The 20,403-nt window shown below is 50.1% G+C and overlaps 4 protein-coding genes across 4 annotated transcripts; all 4 read left to right on the top strand.

Moving 5' to 3' along the window:
* Positions 1 to 1,218: 1,218 nt before the first annotated feature.
* Positions 1,219 to 1,636, top strand: LOC138653671 (histone H3). The gene has a single exon (XM_069743276.1). It carries the CDS (start codon positions 1,219 to 1,221, stop codon positions 1,627 to 1,629), a length of 411 nt encoding a protein of 136 aa, XP_069599377.1. The 3' UTR covers positions 1,630 to 1,636.
* A 5,445-nt stretch (positions 1,637 to 7,081) lies between these two features.
* LOC138653696 (histone H2B 1.1-like) lies at positions 7,082 to 7,462 on the top strand. The gene has a single exon (XM_069743303.1). The coding sequence runs from the start codon at positions 7,082 to 7,084 to the stop codon at positions 7,460 to 7,462; it is 381 nt and encodes a 126-aa protein (XP_069599404.1).
* Positions 7,463 to 11,658: 4,196 nt separating this feature from the next.
* Positions 11,659 to 12,090, top strand: LOC138653718 (histone H2A type 1). The gene has a single exon (XM_069743334.1). The coding sequence runs from the start codon at positions 11,698 to 11,700 to the stop codon at positions 12,088 to 12,090; it is 393 nt and encodes a 130-aa protein (XP_069599435.1). The 5' UTR covers positions 11,659 to 11,697.
* A 6,980-nt stretch (positions 12,091 to 19,070) lies between these two features.
* On the top strand, positions 19,071 to 19,729 carry LOC138653673 (histone H1C-like). Its single transcript, XM_069743278.1, has one exon. The coding sequence runs from the start codon at positions 19,071 to 19,073 to the stop codon at positions 19,704 to 19,706; it is 636 nt and encodes a 211-aa protein (XP_069599379.1). The 3' UTR covers positions 19,707 to 19,729.
* Positions 19,730 to 20,403: the final 674 nt, after the last annotated feature.

Raw genomic sequence — 20,403 nt, 5'->3', positions numbered from 1 at the left:
CAGAGCTGTATGATCAGAGAAATCACCTCCTCCCCGCACAGCTGTATGATCAGTACCACCACCTCCTCCCCGCAGAGCTGTATGATCAGAGCCACCACCTCCTCCCCGCAGAGCTGTATGATCAGAGCCACCACCTCCTCCCTGCAGAGCTGTATGATCAGAGAAATCACCTCCTCCCCGGAGAGCCGTATGATCAGTGCCACCACCTTCTCCCCGCAGAGCTGTATGATCAGAGCCACCACATTCTCCCCGCAGAGCTGTAGGATCAGAGCCATCACCTCCTCCCCGCAGAGCTGTATGATCAGTGCCACCACCCTCTCCCCGCAGAGCTGTATGATCAGAGCCACCACCTACTCCCCTCAGACCTGTATGATCAGAGCCATAACCTCATCCTCCCTGCAGAGCTGTATGATCAGAGAAATCACCTCCTCCCCGGAGAGCTGTATGATCAGTGCCAACACCTTCTCCCCGCAGAGCTGTATGATCAGTGCCAACACCTTCTCCCCGCAGAGCTGTATGATCAGTGCCACCACCTCCTCCCTGCAGAGCTGTATGATCAGTGCCACCACCTCCTCCCCGCAGAGCTGTATGATCAGTGCCACCACCTCCTCCCCGCAGAGCTGTATGATCAGTGCCACCACCTCCTCCCCGCAGAGCTGTATGATCAGTGCCACCACCTCCTCCCCGCAGAGCTGTATGATCAGTGCCACCTCCTCCTCCCCGCAGAGCTGTATGATCAGTGCCACCACCTCCTCCCCGCAGAGCTGTATCATCAGTGCCACCACCTCCTCCCCGCAGAGCTGTATGATCGGTTTTCCTACTTGTAATGTTTTTAATATAACTGATGCTGGGCGCAGTCTCAGGATGGGGGGTTTGTGTGATCTGACGATAATGTGGGAGCTGCACTGTACAGCGCTATACACGGGGACATTTCAACGCAGATACATCAGCTGCTCCAGCAGCGGCAAATGAGTGATCTGAGGACAGACGCATCACGAAAGAGGCGGGGACTTCAGGGGGCGGGGTTACTGGGCGGGAATAATAACAATGACTGGTCAAACATATCAACCCTTATTGGCCTCTTTTTTTCATGAAAGAACCAGTGGAGCGCAGGGGGCGTGTTTCCCGGAGACCAATGAGGACGCGCACCGGAGCATAAATACCCTGCTCCCGCCGCTCCTCTCATCACATCTGTGCCCGCCACGTCTGTACGGAGCCATGGCAAGAACAAAGCAGACCGCTCGTAAATCCACCGGAGGGAAAGCTCCCCGCAAGCAGCTGGCCACAAAGGCCGCCAGGAAGAGCGCTCCCGCCACTGGTGGAGTGAAGAAGCCGCATCGTTACCGGCCAGGAACAGTCGCTCTCCGTGAGATCCGCCGCTATCAGAAATCCACCGAGCTGCTGATCCGTAAGCTTCCCTTCCAGCGCCTGGTGAGGGAGATCGCCCAGGACTTCAAGACCGATCTGCGTTTCCAGAGTTCGGCCGTCATGGCCCTGCAGGAGGCCAGCGAGGCTTATCTGGTGGGGTTGTTCGAGGACACCAACCTGTGCGCCATCCACGCCAAGAGGGTCACCATCATGCCCAAAGACATCCAGCTGGCCCGCCGGATCCGTGGGGAGAGAGCTTAGATCTGCCCCGGCTGCGACCACAACACAAAGGCTCTTTTCAGAGCTACCAAATCCTCCCACAAATGAGCCGAGTCCTGAACGGTCTCTCTTCTGCGCGTATTCTCCATATACGGAGCGCGGTCAGGAAAGGTAATAGCCGGCTGCTGTGTCCGATATTGTAGGTGATCAGCGATATTCCAGTTACCGCTCCGCGCATCCTTTATTCTCACCAAGTCCAAAAGTGCGACATCAATTACATGACTGACGTTTTATAAGGACAGGGTAAAGTGTGCGCTGTGCACAGCCCGGGTCTTTGGTGGTGGAGGCGCGGTTTCTGTACAGCGCAGACGTAAATGGGGTCCTAGTGCCGCCTCTGCAGTCTTGCGGCTTTAGGTTGTAATTATCATATATTTGAGTTTTCTCATCTTATCTGTGGCTGGTGTCGCCGGGGGTCTGGTTACATACAGCTCCCTGCTCTGCAGTGACCGGTAATGGCCACCAGTCGGGCACCACGTGTAATGATGAGTGACTGCCGGGGATCAGATGAGTTATCTGTAGATCAGTGTCCTTAAAATGTATTTTTTATTCTACTTTATAACAAGCTGGAAAATAACAACCGAAACTACAATGGAAGTAAAAATCAAAATAACCAACAGATCTAAGCGACGCTGAGATGAGAAGAATAGAGAAGCGGGAAAAGAAGAGCACAATAAGTGGAAAATTCAAAATCTCCAACCGTTCTGTGCTCAACCAATCAGACGAAAGGGAGGAGCTAGGAGCTAATTGCAAAATTTCTACTAGCAATCTCCCCCGGATACGCGTCGGAACAGGTGAATATGCATGGCTCACCCTCCCCCGTCATACTCACCCTCCTGGCAGCGTCTCTGCAAGTCCCTGCTTCTCCGATGGTCTCTGGTGCCGGCAACTTGTTCCTGTGTTCGTCATGGTACCGCTCATTAAAGTAATGAATATGCGCTCCACGCCTGTGGGAGTGGAGCCACGTATGTATTCATTACTTTGTTTAGTGGTCACGTGGTACCACTCATTACAGGAAGAGATGCAGGCGCCAGAGACTATCTGAGAAGCAGAGACCGCGCCAGTATGAGGTGAGTATGATGTGCCAGCCGCCGACCCCCTGGTACAATGACTCCAGTATAAGACGAGAGGGGCACTTTCAGCCTAAAAAAAATGGCTGCAAATCTCAGATTATACTCGAATGTATAAGGTAAATGCCTCTGGCACTATAGAGGGCGATGTAGTAAGGATTATTTTTCAGTTACACTGGTGTTTAACCCTCTTGCTGCCTGTACAGTTTTTACATTAAAGCAATGAATTAAAAAAAACACCAACAAACTAATTTGTACTTTACAATTATGAGCAGGTTCCTGTAATTTTGCATTAAAGCATGATATTTTATATAAAAAAAAAATGCATAAAAATGTCTTTCTGGGTTGTAATTGGTACATGATGTAACGGCATAAATGAAGTACCATCATCTGGTGATTAAATGATGGGAAATCTCTTCTAATTTCACTTGCTTCTTTCGTCCTTCCAAATCTCCATTTATGGAAGTTCTTCATCAGAAAATGAACAAATGTCTATCATTGCATTACGCTGAGGTTGGGACGCTCTGGGGGTATCACATCCACAGGAAGGATATAATGGAACTAGAGAGAGTACAAAGGAGGCCAACAAAATTAATAAAGGGAATGGGAGAACTACAATACCCAGATAGGTTAGCGAAATTAGGATTATTTAGTCTAGAAAAAAGACGGGGCGATCTAATAACCATGTATAAGTATATAAGGGGACAATACAAATATCTCGCTGAGGATCTGTTTATACCAAGGAAGGTGACGGGCACAAGGGGGCATTCTTTGCGTCTGGAAGAGAGAAGGTTTTTCCACCAACATAGAAGAGGATTCTTTACTGTTAGGGCAGTGAGAATCTGGAATTGCTTGCCTGAGGAGGTGGTGATGGCGAACTCAGTCGAGGGGTTCAAGAGAGGCCTGGATGTATTCCTGGAGCAGAACAATATTGTATCATACAATTATTAGGTTCTGTAGAAGGACGTAGATCTGGGGATTTATTATGATGGAATATAGGCTGAACTGGAAGGACAAATGTATTTTTTCGGCCTTACTAACTATGTTACTATGTTACATTGTATAGGGGATAACTGTGGGTGCATCAAAGTGTGTGTGTGTGTGTGTGGGGGGGGACTTAGGGCATCATACTGTTTGGGGAGTTACTGGGGGTATTATACCCCCACACAGTAACTGTGGGGACATCCTGCTGTGTGGGTATCTTACTGTGTAGGAGGCATCATACTGTGTGGAGGGTAACTGGGGGCATCATCTGTTGTGGAAGATATGATCCACCATGATCTGGAACAGTAATGACAATATTTAGGATACCCTCAATCATAAGGGAAGGAAATTACACATAATAGAAGCTGGAAAGATAATTGCAGAAACTGAGCAATGAGCGGGAAAATCAAACTTCCCTACAGTTTAGTATTTAGCCAATCAGCAGAGAAAGGGAGGAGCTAATGTAGAGTCTGTAAGCCCCGTCCCGGAAGTGCGTCATCTCTGCAGTTCTCTCTCTGGTCCATTCTCCCTCCATATAAAGGTGCAGTCCCTGAGGCTCAGGAATCAGTATTTGCTCATTAACTGCAGAAAATGTCTGGTCGCGGCAAAGGAGGAAAAGGTCTCGGGAAGGGCGGCGCCAAACGGCACAGGAAGGTGCTCCGTGATAACATCCAGGGCATCACCAAGCCTGCCATCCGCCGTCTAGCTCGCAGAGGAGGCGTCAAGCGCATCTCCGGCCTCATCTATGAGGAGACTCGCGGTGTCCTGAAAGTCTTCCTGGAGAACGTGATCCGTGACGCCGTCACCTACACCGAGCACGCCAAGAGGAAGACCGTCACCGCCATGGACGTGGTGTACGCGCTCAAGCGCCAGGGCCGCACTCTCTACGGCTTCGGAGGTTAATTGTGTTCTCTTCTGTCTTCACAACCCAAAGGCTCTTTTCAGAGCCACCCACATCTTCTAAGTGAGAGGCTGCACCTGACTGCTAGGATCTCATTTCTCTGCTGTGGTGATGTCGCTGTAATGTTAGTAGAACACTCATCGGTGCCGAATTTACGCTCCGAATACTGAATAGTCGAAAACTACCATCGGCCAAATAATTGTGGGGAATGGTAATTCTGACCCTGATCCGCAGTTCGGTAACGTCCTCTGATGCCGTTTTTGGGCGGATGGTTCTGTCGCTGCTTTTGGTTGTGAGACCTATTTGCTAATCCTGTTTTGTACCCGACGGATTCCGTGTGTGTATGATCTGGGAGTAGGGTCTCTTTAACCATATTCCCACACATTCAGTTTCCGAAGGATATCCTGACGTGGAAAGGCTTATTGGAAGCAGATCTCTCTACAGCTCTAATCAGGGGGGTTCCGGGCGGTTTCCAAATGTAGGTTAATATTCTGTCTAGACATTTAAGATCCTGTTCTTATTGGGCGCTGATTGATTAGTATCCGGCTCAGCGTCTCTGCAGGGCAAAATATCCCCTGTGCGGCTGCCTGTAGTACCGGCCTCAGCCTCGGACGTGCTAGTTGTATGCTCCCGGGTCCTGACATACTGGGGCCGTGTCTGCTCCCCCGTCTTTCACCGCGGACTTCGGGTGATGCGGTTTCTTCTCATTGACCTACAAAGATAACATGGATTCATGGGGGATATATATCCGCACTGGGCCGCAGTGATAATTTCCTGATCAGATCCGTGTACAGGGAATGTGGCTGTAAGAGGCAGCTGGATAGATGGACGCCCTGTGTACCGGGTACGGAGGCTCCTGTGTGATGACCAAGTCCTGGACACTAATGTGTCGGATGGATGTCGCCTCTGAAGACTATTATAACCTCCTCAGAATAATAATGGCGACTGATCCCCGTGTTTGGGGGCAGACAGTTGGGAGGACAGGACCCGGTATTATCAGCGGGGTAGAGCTGCTCCCACCGGTATACACAGCGATCGCCGCTCCAGCAGAGGGGCCGGTAATAATCCGACGGACAAAGAAAAGCGATTGAGCGGGAAATTCAAAACCAGCAACGGATCTGTAATCAGCCAATGAGCGAGAGACATCCACAGGCGCCGACCAATCCCAGATACAGGAACATCCGCCCCCATTAACTCCTTAGTGTCCGTGTGTGCTGACCCCCACTACTCACTCGCTTTATAGAAGCGGCGACTTCCCCCACCCGAAACCCGGCAGCGTCACATCAGGCTCCGGGCAGAACATAGGAGACTTGTCTCAGTCAGGCTGTGATAGGATCAGCGCGGACACCACAGGGGATCTGCACAGGATAATACGCGGGTGAGTGAGGAGCCGCCTCCTGTGCAGATGGAGCGGAGGAGAAACACTGACAGGGATTAACCCCTCACCCGCCAGACTGTCAGTGCAAATTGAGTGTCGCTCGCAGAACTCAGCCTCGGAATAATCTGCAGATAGCTGGAAATTAGCCCTTATTGAAGGAGGACTTTGTGCAGTGATTGGGACAGATAATGGCCGTTTCCTCGTAGATCCAGGAAGCGGCTAGTCTGCTGTGCCAGGACTGTAAACTCCGCTCCTCCACATCTGTCCACACACTCAAAGGCTCTTCTAAGAGCCCCCACATCCTCCTCCTAAGAGCCGCACCGCTGATCACACTGATGGTTCACACTGCACCAGGCGGTATATAGAGGTCACTATACACGATCCGTGCTCCACTGTACTGCGGTCACCACAGAGCAGAGATTCGTGGCTGAAGTGACTGATCCGGCTTCATGTTACTGAGATCACACACAGGAGGGATAAGTGCAGTTTATACAGGGGACACAGCTCCTGAGGGAAGCCGGCTCTTCCTAGAAAACTGGGTGCGGCTACTACCGAAACATCTCACTGAATTCACAGGGTTTGCAGTCCTGGCACAGCTGACTAGCTGGGGTTTCCAGCACCATCTGGAGATATTACTGCACTATACGGAGTGTAACATGTCGGGCGCTGTACTGTAACTGCCTGCATAATGTGGCACAGTCATTTGTCAGTAGGTTGCAGTATATGGGGGTACTCTGCACTATTCAGATGAATAACAGCACTATGAAGGGTAAATAGAACATGAACACATACAGCGCTATATGAGGGTGCACTGCGGTATATGGAGCTTCACAGCACTATTTAGATGTATAGAGCATTATACAGGGTTTTACAGCGCTATACAGCATCCCCGCTGCAAAGATGAAGCAATGATTTGGGAAACCACCAATCAGCTGCAGTGGGCGGAGCGTCTAACGTTCTCGTTGGTCACATGACTTCATCACCCAATAGAACGGCGGTCTGACAGCAGTGCTCATCTGCATGGCCGGGCTATAAATTCCGCCGCTCTTGGAGGCGCAGGATCATTATTCTTCTCACTTGTGCTGAGACCGGTTTGTTGTTATCATGCCTGATCCCGCCAAGTCTGCGCCTGCGCCCAAGAAGGGCTCCAAGAAAGCCGTGACTAAGACTCAGAAGAAGGACGGCAAGAAGCGGAGGAAGAGCAGGAAGGAGAGCTACGCCATCTACGTGTACAAGGTGCTGAAGCAGGTCCACCCCGACACCGGCATCTCCTCCAAGGCCATGGGCATCATGAACTCCTTCGTCAACGACATCTTCGAGCGCATCGCAGGGGAAGCCTCCCGCCTGGCTCACTACAACAAGCGCTCCACCATCACCTCCCGGGAGATCCAGACCGCCGTGCGCCTGCTGCTGCCCGGAGAGCTGGCCAAGCACGCCGTGTCCGAGGGCACCAAGGCCGTCACCAAGTACACCAGCGCCAAGTGATCGGCTCCGTGCTCCGCTCCTCACCCCAAAGGCTCTTCTAAGAGCCACCCACACCCTCACTATAAGAGCCACCTACACCCTCACTATAAGAGCCACCCACAGCCTCACTATAAGAGCCACCCACACTGCTCCGGTGTCCTCTCCCGTCTCCCCGAGGTGTCTGCTCGCTCCGCCCTGGGCTCTGCGCCTGGTGACGAGGGAGATGGTGAGAAAATCTCAGGAATTATCTGGGCATTGCTCAGCGAGTTGATGTGTATTCAGGGACTTCTTATTTAACTCCTTGCTGCACAGATCTCGGCATTCTGGGGTCTCGTTTATTAGTTCATTACTCTCGTTTCTCAGGTAACAGGAGCCATTTGTGGTGGAGTTGATCTAGAGCCTAATCTGGATTCTTTTTACAGTGTAAGTGACGTCATTACATTTAGAAGCGGCGGGAAATTCAAACCCCCAACCGTCCTGTGTTCAGCCAATCAGCAGAGGGAGGAGCTAATGTTTCCAATGGTAACACGTTTACGGTTCCCGCTTTTTTCCGTCTTTTGTCTTCATATAACACCTGGTCCCAGGGCCGATATCGGGAAATCTGCTTGTGTTGAGCGATCATTGGTCTCTTACATCCCACACAGGAATCTGCAGATTTCCAGGTTAGCGGCGCTGTATCCGCTCCGGTTTCCTCTCATGGATATAGAGAATGATTCGTGTTCTCCACATGCTGTGATGTTCCCGTGTGTCTGACCTGGAGACGATCAGATCGTCCCTTTCCCGTCACAATCCGTATTATGGAGACGATATACTGGTCAGGGACATATCCTACAAGAGACATTTCAGGGAAGACAAATTCTGCCCTTCCCAGCAGATCCCACCATGTCTCCCCATTACAGATCAGTCCTACGGCTGCAGGCAGGAGGTCTGTGATGGGAAATGTAGGATCATGTGTAGAAGATTGCGGAGTGTCCCTGCTTAGAACATTACCCTGTGGTGTCAGGATCTCACAGGTCAGGCAGTTACATTATCGGCCGTCACAGGATCCCTGCTCAGTTACTGATCGTCCTTCTGTTCTATCACTTTTCCTCCCCCGCTTCATCTAGTGTCAGGACTGGCGGCTCTCGGGCAATATTATTATTTATTATTATAGCGCCATTTATTCCATGGCGCTTTACATGTGAGGAGGGGTATACATAATAACAGGTACAATGATCTTGAACAATACAAGTCATAACTGGTACAGGAGGAGAGAGGACCCTGCCCACGAGGGTTCGCAATCTACAATGGATGGATGAGGATACAGTAGGTGAAGGTAGAGCTGGTCGATCAGTGGTGGTTACTGCAGGTTGTAGGCTTGTCGGAAGAGGTGGGTCTTTAGGCTCTTTTTGAAGGTTTCCATGGTAGGTGAGAGTCTGATGTGTTGTGGTAGAGGGTTCCAGAGTAGGGGTGATGCGCAAGAGAAATCTTGTATGCGATTGTGGGAAGAGGAGATAAGAGGGGAGTAGAGAAGGAGATCTTGTGAGGATCGGAGGTTGCAGGAAAGTACCGGGAGAGGAGGTCACAGATGTATAAAGGAGACATTTTGTGGATGGCTTTGTATGTCATGGTTAGGCTTTTGTACTGGAGTCTCTGGGTAATGGGGAGCCAGTGAAGGGATGGGGAGAGGCCGGGGAATAGCGGGGGACAGGTTGGTTAGTCGGGCAGGAGAGTTTAGAATAGATAGGAGGGGTGCGAGAGTGTTAGAGGGGAGGCCACAGAGCAGGAGGTTACAGTAGTCCAGGCGGGAGATGATGAGGGCATAGACTAGGGTTTTTGCAGATTCTTGGTTTAGAAATCTACAGATCCTTGAAATATTTTGAGTTGAAGGCGGCAGGAAGTGGAAAGGGCTTGGATATGAGGTTTGAAGGAGAGATGAGTGTCAAGGATTACCCCGAGGCAGCGAACTTGGACTGAGGAGAGTGGGCAGCCGTTTCCTGTAATGGATAGGTTCGTTGGGGGGTTGCGTGTGATGTGGGAAAGACAATGAATTCTGTTTTGCCCACATGTAGAAGTTCCGAGAATGTGGAGGGGAACAACGAATCATGGGAGAAATATCCCAATACAATTGCAGGATAGGATCCTCTAGCACTAGATGTAATAATGTAAAACGAATGCCATAGATCTCATAGGGTTAATATGACGTGAGATAAAACCACTGCAGTGCAGAGAGATCCGATCACAAGTCTGACTGTAAGATGCCCCAAGTACTGGTGACTCCCATCACAGCACAAATGCGGTTTCTTCTTATTGATATATAAAATAAATAGAACACGGATTTACAGGGAAATGGGCTGTACAGTAATATTCTCCTGATCAGATCCGTGTGGGGTGAATAGGGCAGCGAATATTCACAGGGAATGTGGCTGTCTGAGGCAGCTGGATAGATGGACGCCCTGTGTACCGGGTACGGAGACTCCTATGTGATGACCACGTCCCGGACACTAATGTTTCGGATGGATGGCGCCTATGAAGGTTATTATAACCTCCCCAGAGTAATAATGGCGACCGATCCCCGCCCGTGTTTGGGGGCATGAACAAGGATAATGGTGTGCACTCAGGTCAAGGACACGGAGGTGCTGGTAAAACAGACCGTGTGGTCAAGTTAATAGTAGAAGAAAAAATACCGCACACTCGAAACTGGTATGATGCAAAAGGTATATGCCAGATTTATTCACGAAAACAAGTCAACAATTGCCACTGTGATAATTCGTAGATAGAAACCCGACGTTTCGACCCTCCCGGGTCTTATTCATGGGGTTACTAGGAAAGCAAATAAACAGTATAAGTAACTGTATGTGACATAACATTATATGTAATAGAAAACGAATAAGAACAAAAAAGACAAAATAATAAACATACACCAAAATATAAAATATAATATGTACAATATTTACAAGGCAACCAGAGGCGATGAAGGGAATACTGTCCGGAGCAGCGAAAAGTAAGAGTCTGTGGATGCCAATGTAGAAGATAGTTGTGTTTCAATTGCTCTAATACTGTCCTTTGTTTCCGTAATAGCCTTTTGTAGAAATTCAATGGTCAGAATAATGATGTCTAAAGAACATTTATTTAGTATTCTCTTGTATTTGTCACAGTAATCGGGATCTTCAGAAAAAAGTGTTGGGCGCAGGTTGCACCTAAGACCTCTCGGGATCTTGCCCTGTTTATGATGTTCTGCCAAAGTTATGCAGTGTAAATCATATGAGATTAATTTTCGTCGCTCCTTCTCGTAGTCCCTCGTCCTCAACTCATGGGGAGGGGTTTTCAAGAATTCACTTGAGTTTGAAACTTGCGATAAGATGCTGGAACTGGTTGCGTCGTCGTATGCGAAGATGTCAGACGTCATCTGGTAAACCGGTGCTACACCAAGCAAAAAATCACATGAACAAGGATAATGGTGTGCACTCAGGTCAAGGACACGGAGGTGTTTGGGGGCAGACAGCTGGGATGACAGGACCCGGTATTTTCAGCGATCGCCGCTCCAGCAGAGGGGCCGGTAATAAACCCGACGGACAAAGAGCAGAAACTGAGCGGGGAATTCAAAACCAGCAACGGATCTGTAATCAGCCAATGAGCGAGAGACATCCGCAGGCGCCGACCAATCCCAGATACAGGAATATCCGCCTCCATTTAACTCCTCAGTGTCCGTGTGTGCTGACCCCCACTACACACTCGCTTTACAGAAGCGGCGACTTCCCCCACCCGAGACCCGGCAGCGTCACATCAGGCTCCGGGCAGAACATAGGAGACTTGTCTCAGTCAGGCTGTGATAGTATAAGCGCGGACACCACAGGGGATCTGCACAGGATAATAAGCGGGTGAGTGAGGAGCCTCCTCCTGACAGGAATTAACCCCTCACCCGCCAGACTGTCAGTGCAATATATGGCTGATAGAAGACACAAGTCCAACAAGTGCAAACAACAAGTCAACAGAATATTTCTGCATTTCCTTCTGCTCCAGGACAGATATCTGTTTTCACCCCTTATCTATTCTGTCCAAAGCGAACGTTTTCTATTGGGTGAGAAACTCATTTGAGCAAGGAGCAATAATAAGCTCTGCCCTCTGTAGCTCATTGGTGGATCTCCAATACTCTTCTCCATTTTCATCTTCAGATCCGTCCAACGACAGGAGAGGAGGGCGGAGCAACGGACTATATAAGGCGACACAGCACAGACTCTTCTCTACACGATTTTCCGTCATTAGTTATCGGCATCATGTCTGGACGCGGCAAACAAGGAGGAAAGGTCCGTGCTAAGGCCAAGACCCGCTCATCCCGGGCAGGACTGCAGTTCCCAGTCGGCCGTGTGCACAGGCTTCTCCGCAAGGGCAACTACGCTGAGAGAGTCGGCGCCGGCGCTCCGGTCTATCTGGCCGCTGTGCTGGAGTATCTGACCGCTGAGATCCTGGAATTGGCCGGCAATGCTGCCCGGGACAACAAGAAGACCCGCATCATCCCCCGTCACCTGCAGCTGGCGGTGCGCAATGACGAGGAGCTGAACAGGCTGCTGGGTGGGGTGACCATTGCCCAGGGGGGCGTCCTGCCCAACATCCAGGCCGTGCTGCTGCCCAAGAAGACCGAGAGCAGCAAGGCGAGCAAGAGCAAGTGAGCGCTGCCGCCAATCTCTACAAAACCAAAGGCTCTTCTAAGAGCCACCCACACCGTCACCACAAGAGCCGGCGCCGCCTATCTCGGGGGTCCTCGCATGAGGCTGATAGTTCATACACCATTGCCGCCATTGTTGGTGCACATATCCACAGAATAACAGGAGATGAATGGGTCAATCCCACATGAAGTCTCAGACCCTCAGGTGGAGTGTCGTCTGCCAAGCTCGCAGGAAATGTCCCCTCCTTAGTGTCTGATACTCCGCGGTGAGGTCTACATGTAGTTAGCAGGTCCCGCAGTAAGGGGGTGGGGGATGGTTGTCGCTATCAGTGACCTGTAACAATCCTCCGGAGATTATGAGCGGGGAATTCAAATTCCCCAACGGATTCTGTGATCAGACAATGAGCGAGAAACCTTGGTAACGCTCAGCCTTCAGTGATGTACATAGTAACATAGTTAGTAAGGCCGAAAAAAGACATCTGTCCATCCAGTTCAGCCCACACTCCATCACAACAAATCCCCAGATCTACGTCCCTCTACAGAACCTAATTGTATGATACAATATTGTTCTGCTCCAGGAAGACATCCAGGCCTCTCTTGAACCCCTCGACTGAGTTCGCCATCACCACCTCCTCAGGCAAGCAATTCCAGATTCTCACTGCCCTAACAGTAAAGAATCCTCTTCTATGTTGGTGGAAAAACCTTCTCTCCTCCAGACGCAAAGAATGCCCCCTTGTGCCCGTCACCTTCCTTGGTATAAACAGATCCTCAGCGAGATATTTGTATTGTCCCCTTATATACTTATACATGGTTATTAGATCGCCCCTCAGTCGTCTTTTTTCTAGACTAAATAATCCTAATTTCGCTAATCTATCTGGGTATTGTAGTTCTCCCATCCCCTTTATTAATTTTGTTGCCCGTCTTTCCTCTCCCGTTTAACTCCTTACGTGCCGTTTTCCAGCTGATCTTTTCTTTACCAGAGTATCCACAGATGCGGCACCTTCACCCCAGGCCCCGGCAGCGCTGTGTCCCCCATACACTGCACACAATGTATACGCTTTGTATATACATATACAGGACAGGAGCTGTAGGGAACAGAACCAACACCTGTGTCCCCCCATACACTGCACACACCGGATATATATAAATACATGACAGGACCTCAAAACGCGCAGCCGTGGCTATCAGACCTCAAACAGCCCATCATTATTCTGAGGAGGTTATAATAGTCTTCAGAGGCGCCATCCACCCGAAACATTAGTGTCCAGGACGTGGTCATCATATAGGAGTCGCCGTACCCTATGTGATGACACACAGGGCGTCCATCTATCCAGCTGCCTCCTACAGCCACATTCCCTGTACACGGATCTGATCAGGAAATTATCACTGCGGCCCAGTGCGGATATATATCCCCCATAAATCTACTAATCAGCGCCCAATAAGAACAGGATATTAAATGTCTAGACAGAATATTAACCTACATTTGGAAACCGCCCTGAACACCCCCCTGATTAGAGCTGTAGAGGGATCTGCTTCGGGTAAGCCGTTTAATCTTTCCACGTCAGGATATCCTTGGGACTATTCAGTATTCGGAGCGTAACGTTGGCACCGATGAGTGTTCTAACATTACAGCGACATCACCAAAGCAGAGAAATCAGATCCTAGCAGTCAGGTGCAGCCCTCACTTAGAAGATGTGGGTGGCTCTGAAAAGAGCCTTTGGGTTGTGAGGACAGAAGAGAACACAATTAACCTCCGAAGCCGTAGAGAGTGCGGCCCTGGCGCTTGAGCGCGTACACCACGTCCATGGCGGTGACGGTCTTCCTCTTGGCGTGCTCGGTGTAGGTGACGGCGTCACGGATCACGTTCTCCAGGAAGACTTTCAGGACACCGCGAGTCTCCTCATAGATGAGGCCGGAGATGCGCTTGACGCCTCCTCTGCGAGCTAGACGGCGGATGGCAGGCTTGGTGATGCCCTGGATGTTATCACGGAGCACCTTCCTGTGCCGCTTGGCGCCGCCCTTCCCGAGACCTTTTCCTCCTTTGCCGCGACCAGACATTTTCTTCAGTCAATGAGCAAAAACTGATTCCTGAGCCTCAGGGACTGCTCCTTTATATGGAGGAAGAATGGACCAGAGAGAGAACTGGAGAGATGACGCTATCCGGGGCGGGGCTTACAGAATCATTAGCTCCTCCCTTCCTCTGCTGATTGGCTGAACACAGAACTGTTGGGAAGTTTGAATTTCCCGCCCATTGTACAGTTTCTGCAATTATTTTTCCAGCTTCTTTATTATATACAATTTCCTTCCCTGTAGCGGCAGGTATCCCGACTATTGTCATGACCATGCCAGATCAGAGTGGATCATACTCTCCACAATGTATGATGCCCCCACAGTTAATCCCAATACACGGTTGAAAGCAGCAAGTGAAATTAGGAGAGATTTTTCATCATATCATCATCAGGTGATTGAATGTTAATTTATGCCATTACCTCATGTACCAATCACAACCCAGAAAGACACATTTTTATGCATTGTTTATATAAAATGTTATGCTTTAATTCAAAATTACGTTAATGTGCCGTGTTTTTTTTTTTTGTTTGTTTTCTTTAATTGTTCTGATTTAATGTGAAAACTGTACTGGAAGCAAACCAAAATAGAAAAATAATCCCTACTACATCACCCTCTATAGTGCCAAAGGCATTTGCTTTCTTATAACCAGGACGTGCTTCTTCGAAATTGGGGCCTGAGTAGCTGTCGGATGGCCAGGAGGGCTTCTGGGTCCCAGTAGGACACTGTAGGAAAAAAACAGGTTGGATCCACTACAAATCACAGCACAAAAGGCATTTCCGCAATGAGATCTGCAGCAGAAAAGTCCCTTAAACTTCCGCATCAGTAGCAATCTGCATCGTGCATTTCTTCCCCCCATAAGGTGGCTTTGACGTCCTGCAGCAGTGACAGGGGAGTCTCGTGTACATAATCGCTGTATTTCGGCAGGGAACATTTTATGTTATCCAAATCCATCTTCTTTATGACCCCAGTGGCCCATTCTGGTGGGCGACCCTGCCGGTCCCCAGCACCGTCCCCGCCTGCCATTTGCTTCTCTTTTATCGTGTGCTCCAGCCAGTCTCTTCCATACTCTTCGGAGGGATCAGTGTCCCCATTGCACAGTTTGTGCTTCACAGCGAGAAGGATTTCACACGCCTTTGATGCCACTGACCGGTCACAGTCACACAGACAAGTCAATAAGGCCGGAAAAAGCCCGACTCATTCACATGTAACCAGAGCGTCGGAGATGGAACCTGAGCTTCTGCTAGATGGCAGCCCTATAGTGTAAGGGCACGTTAGGGACGGTCCCATCTCCAATGTGTGGGACATATAGGAATGTGCCAGGTCCAATGCGTTCACCTTCACCTCCCAATCCAAGTCATTGCACGTCATCTCCAAAATCTGGGACAGCACGGTGTCCGAGTCTTGGAGTTTTTGCATGCGACCATTCCTTAGCAAGTTAGTAAACATCTTTACCACCGCCCTCCTGGGGAAACCTTTCATTACATGGAGCACCAGAGCCTGTAGGAAGGACACAATTATTGATTATTAACCTTCCATAGCACATCATCCCGCACCACAGCGGAGACACTTGAGGGCACATAGAGGCGGGTTATCATCACTTGTGCCTTCTCCTTAGCTATAGCTCGAAGTATCGGCAATGCTGATGAGAATACTGGGCCCAGCGATCACTTGGCTGGATATGGAAACGTGGAGACGAAAAACGAGGATGATGACAGGGATTACAGCAGCACCGCACGTACAGATGGCGGTGCCTGGAAAATCTAGTACATCTGCCTCATTTTGGAGAGGTGCACTGCTGACATGAAGGATTGATCATCTCTCCCTGGGAGAGAGAAGGAGAGAGAGAGATAAAGACAAAGAGAGAGAGAGTGAACGAGAGAGAATGAGAAAGAAGGAGAGAGAGAGAGAAAGCAAAGGAGAAAGAAAGAGAGATAAAGACAAAGAGAAATAAAGAGGGAGATAAGTAGAGAGAGAAGAAATAGAGATGAAGAAAGAGACAAGGAGAGAGAAAGATAGAGATAAAGTGAGAAAAAAGAGAAAGAGAAAGCAAGAGAAAGAGAGGGTGAGAGAGAAATAGAAAGGGGAAAAGGGTAAGAGTGAGAGAAAGATTTAGAGAAAGAAAAGAGAAAGAAAGAGAGGAGATAAATCTTTCTTAGAAATTGGCGCCTGAGTAGCAGTTGGATGGCCAGAAGGGCTTCTGGGTCCCAGTAGGGCACTGTAGTAAAAAAAGAAAAACACAGGTTGGATCCACTACAAATTACAGCACAAAAGGCATTTCCGCAGTGAAATCTGCAGCAGAAAAGTACCATAAACTTCCGCATCAGTAGCAATCTGCATCGTGCATTTCTTCCCCCCATAAGGTTGCTTTGACGTCCTGCAGCAGTGACCGGGGAGTTTCGTGTACATGATCGCTGTTTTTCGGAAGGGGACATTTTATGTTATCCAAATCCATCTTCTGTATGACACCAGTGGCCCAATCTGGTGGGCGACCCTGCCGGCCCCAGCACCGTCCCCGCCTGCCATTTGCTTCTCTTTTATCGTGTGCTCCAGCCAGTCTCTTCCATGCTGTTCGGAGGGATCAGTGTCCCCATTACACAGTTTGGGCTTCACAGCAAGAAGGATTTCACAAAACTTTAATGCCACTGGCCGGTCACAGTCACACAGACAAGTCAATAAGGCCGGAAAAAGCCCGACTCATTCACATGTAACCAGAGCGTCGGAGATGGAACCTGAGCTTCTGCTAGATGGCAGCCCTATAGTGTAAGGGCACGTTAGGGACGGTCCCATCTCCAATGTTTGGGACATATAGGAATGTGCCAGGTCCACTGCGTTCACCTTCACCTCCCAATCCAAGTCACTGCACGTCATCTCCAAAATCTGGGACAGCACGGTGTCCGAGTCTTGGAGTTTTTGCATGCGACCATTCCTTAGCAAGTCATTAAACATCTTTACCACCGCCCTCCTGGGGAAACCTTTCATTCCATGGGGCACCAGAGCCTGTAGGATGGACACAATTATTGATTATTAACCTTCCATAGCATATCATCCCGCACCACAGCGGAGACACTTGAGGGCACATAGAGGCGGGTTATCATCACTTGTGCCTTCTCCTTTGCTACAGCTCGAAGTATCGGCAATGCTGATGAGAATACTGGGCCCAGCGATCACTTGGCTGGATATGGAAACGTGGAGAGGAAAAACGAGGATGATGACAGGGATTACAGCAGCACCCCACGTGCAGATGGCGGTGCCTAGAAAATCTAGTACATCTGCCTCATTTTGGAGAGGTGCACTGCTGACATGAAGGATTGATAATCTCTCCCTGAGAGAGAGAAAGAGAGAGATAAAGTGAAAGAGAGAGAATGAGAAAGAAGGAGATAGAGAGAAAGAAAGGGAGAAAGAGAGAGAGAGAGACAAAAAGACATAAAGAGAGAGATAGAGAAGTAGAGAGAAGAGAGATAAAGAAAGAGAGAAGGAGAGAGATAGATATAAAGTAAGAAAAAGAGAAAGCAAGGGAAAGAGAGGGAGAGAGAGAAATAGAAAGGAAGAAAGAGTAAGAGTGAGAGAAAGATTTAGAGAAAAAAGAAGAGAGAAAGAGAGGAGAGCGAAGAGAGAAATGAGAGAAGGAAATAATGAAAGAGAGGAGAGAGAAATAGAGATTAAGAAAGAGGGAGAGAGAGAGAAAGAAGAAGAGAGGGGAGACTGCTCTATATACTGTACACTCTGGTCTATAAATTGTACACACTGCTGTATATACTTTACACACTGCTCTATATACTGTACACACTGCTGTATGTACTGTACACACTGGCTCTATATACTGTGCACACTGCTGTATATACTGTACACTCTGCTCTATATACTGTGTACTCTGCTGTATATACTGTACACTCTGCTGTATATACTGTACCCTCTCCTCTAGTATCAGTGACACTTATTACACTGCTGATCTGGGCTGTGCAGATGTGATGTTGTGCACTATATATACTATGTACAGCTGTGTTCTCTGTGTAGACGCTGGATTTTGTGTCTCCGCTTTTCTCCCAATATTCCCCTTTTACACAATAGTGGGGGTCACATAAATCCATTAATATTTCAGTTTTCTCCCCGGAGATGTTTATGTGTTTGGTTGGGGAGTCGCAGTGTGCAGCTGTCGCCTCATCAGAGCTCTTCGCACCATGACATGCCGCAGCGGTCACAGCTTCACACTGGGTAAGACACGATATCAGGCAGGTGATTGCAATCAGCCACCGATGTGGATCATCTACTGGTGTGGAACACGTGTCCCCCCAATCCTCTGCACATACGGGGTACAGTGACACCACAGGTCAGGGAGGTGGCAGTCAGCGGAGGCCGTCGCCTGTGTTACCCTTCTGGGTTGTCAGCAGCTCCAGCTCGTCCCCACATCGTACAATCAGCTTCCTGTGCGATAGACATAGGAGTAAAGATCCCTGTGATGGTGACAGGAGCCGGGAATAGGAGGAACGAGCTCCCGCAGCAGATTTATCTCCCCGGATACACAGTGATGTGCAGATCGGGAGGACGGCGGCGATGATCCCGGGATTTCCTCTCCGCTCTTTCCCGGCATCTCTGCTAGTGACGGCTACAAATGGCCGGTGGAGATGTTGGAGAAGGGGAGGCGACGGAGGAATCGCGCTCTGCTGTCCGGTGTTAGCCGGTAAAGGGCTTTTATCCCGGGCAGGGAAGCACAAGGGGAGAGCGGAGCTTCACTCGGACTCAGCTGGGAGGGGGCGGGGCCTGTGTCCAGTGTCAGCCAATAGAAGCTCAGGACGGTGCTGCTCAGCAGCCAATCAGTGCGCAGTAAGCCTGTACATATAACAGGCGCCTCCAGCTCCGGCCTCAGTGTTTTCCTTCCTATCAGGAAATATTTTCATTTTGCGTCAGCAGCATATGATGGCAGAGACCGCGCCAGCCGCCGCTCCCCCTCCCGCAGAACCGGCCGCCAAATCCAAGAAGCAGCCGAAGAAATCTGCCGCCAAGAAGAGCAATAAACCCTCCGGCCCCAGCGTCTCCGAGCTGATCGTGAAAGCCGTGTCCGCCTCCAAGGAGCGCAGCGGGGTGTCTCTGGCCGCCCTGAAGAAGGCTCTGTCTGCTGGAGGATACGATGTAGAGAAGAACAACAGCCGCCTGAAGCTGGCCGTCAAGGCTCTGGTCACCAAGGGCGCCCTCCTCCAGGTGAAAGGCAGCGGCGCCTCCGGGTCCTTCAAGCTGAACAAGAAGCAGGAGACGAAGGACAAAGTGGCCAAGACGAAGCCAGCAGCTGCGGCCAAACCTAAGAAACCCGCTGCTGCCAAGAAAGCCGCCAAATCTCCGAAGAAGCCCAAGAAGGCTCCGACTGCGGCCAAGAAGAGCCCGAAAACGGCCAAGAAGCCCGCAGCGGCCAAGAAAGCGGCCAAGAGCCCCAAGAAGCCGAAAGCCGCTCCCAAGCCCAAGAAGGTGACGAAGAGTCCGGCTAAGAAGGCGGCCAAACCCGCCAAGAGTCCGGCTAAGAAGGCTGCGAAAGCCAAGAAGCCCGCGGCTAAGAAATAAGCTGCAGCCCCTGTTCTGTTACCACAAAGGCTCTTATAAGAGCCACCACCTCCTCCCCGCAGAGCTGTATGATCAGTGCCACCACCTCCTCCCCGCAGAGCTGTATGATCAGTGCCACCACCTCCTCCCCGCAGAGCTGTATGATCAGTGCCACCACCTCCTCCCCGCAGAGCTGTATGATCAGTGCCACCACCTCCTCCCCGCAGAGCTGTATGATCAGTGCCACCACTTCCTCCCCGCAGAGCTGTATCATCAGTGCCACCACCTCCTTCCCGCAGAGCTGTATGATCAGTGCCACCTCCTCCTCCCCGCAGAGCTGTATGATCAGAGCCACCACCTCCTCCCCGCAGAGCTGTATGATCAGAGCCACCATCTCCTCCCCGCAGAGCTGTATGATCAGTGCCACCTCCTCCTCCCCGCAGAGCTGTATGATCAGAGCCACCACCTCCTCCCTGCAGAGCTGTATGATCAGAGAAATCACCTCCTCCCCGCAGAGCTGTATGATCAGTGCCACCACCTCCTCCCCGCAGAGCTGTATGATCAGTGCCACCACCTCCTCCCCGCAGAGCTGTATGATCAGTGCCACCACCTCCTCCCCGCAGAGCTGTATGATCAGTGCCACCACCTCCTCCCTGCAGAGCTGTATGATCAGAGAAATCACCTCCTCCCCGCACAGCTGTATGATCAGTACCACCAC

This window comes from Ranitomeya imitator, unplaced genomic scaffold (assembly GCF_032444005.1).
Source record: "Ranitomeya imitator isolate aRanImi1 unplaced genomic scaffold, aRanImi1.pri SCAFFOLD_325, whole genome shotgun sequence".
Taxonomy (NCBI): domain Eukaryota; kingdom Metazoa; phylum Chordata; class Amphibia; order Anura; family Dendrobatidae; genus Ranitomeya; species Ranitomeya imitator.
The sequence above is the reverse complement of the archived record's forward strand: the minus strand, read 5'-3'. Positions and strand labels throughout refer to the sequence as shown.

What these genes read in the sequence shown, in the direction of transcription:
- LOC138653671 (XM_069743276.1), top strand. Translation starts at nt 1,219, where the DNA reads ATGGCAAGAACAAAGCAGACCGCTCGTAAATCCACCGGAGGGAAAGCT.
- LOC138653696 (XM_069743303.1), top strand. Translation starts at nt 7,082, where the DNA reads ATGCCTGATCCCGCCAAGTCTGCGCCTGCGCCCAAGAAGGGCTCCAAG.
- LOC138653673 (XM_069743278.1), top strand. Translation starts at nt 19,071, where the DNA reads ATGGCAGAGACCGCGCCAGCCGCCGCTCCCCCTCCCGCAGAACCGGCC.
- LOC138653718 (XM_069743334.1), top strand. Translation starts at nt 11,698, where the DNA reads ATGTCTGGACGCGGCAAACAAGGAGGAAAGGTCCGTGCTAAGGCCAAG.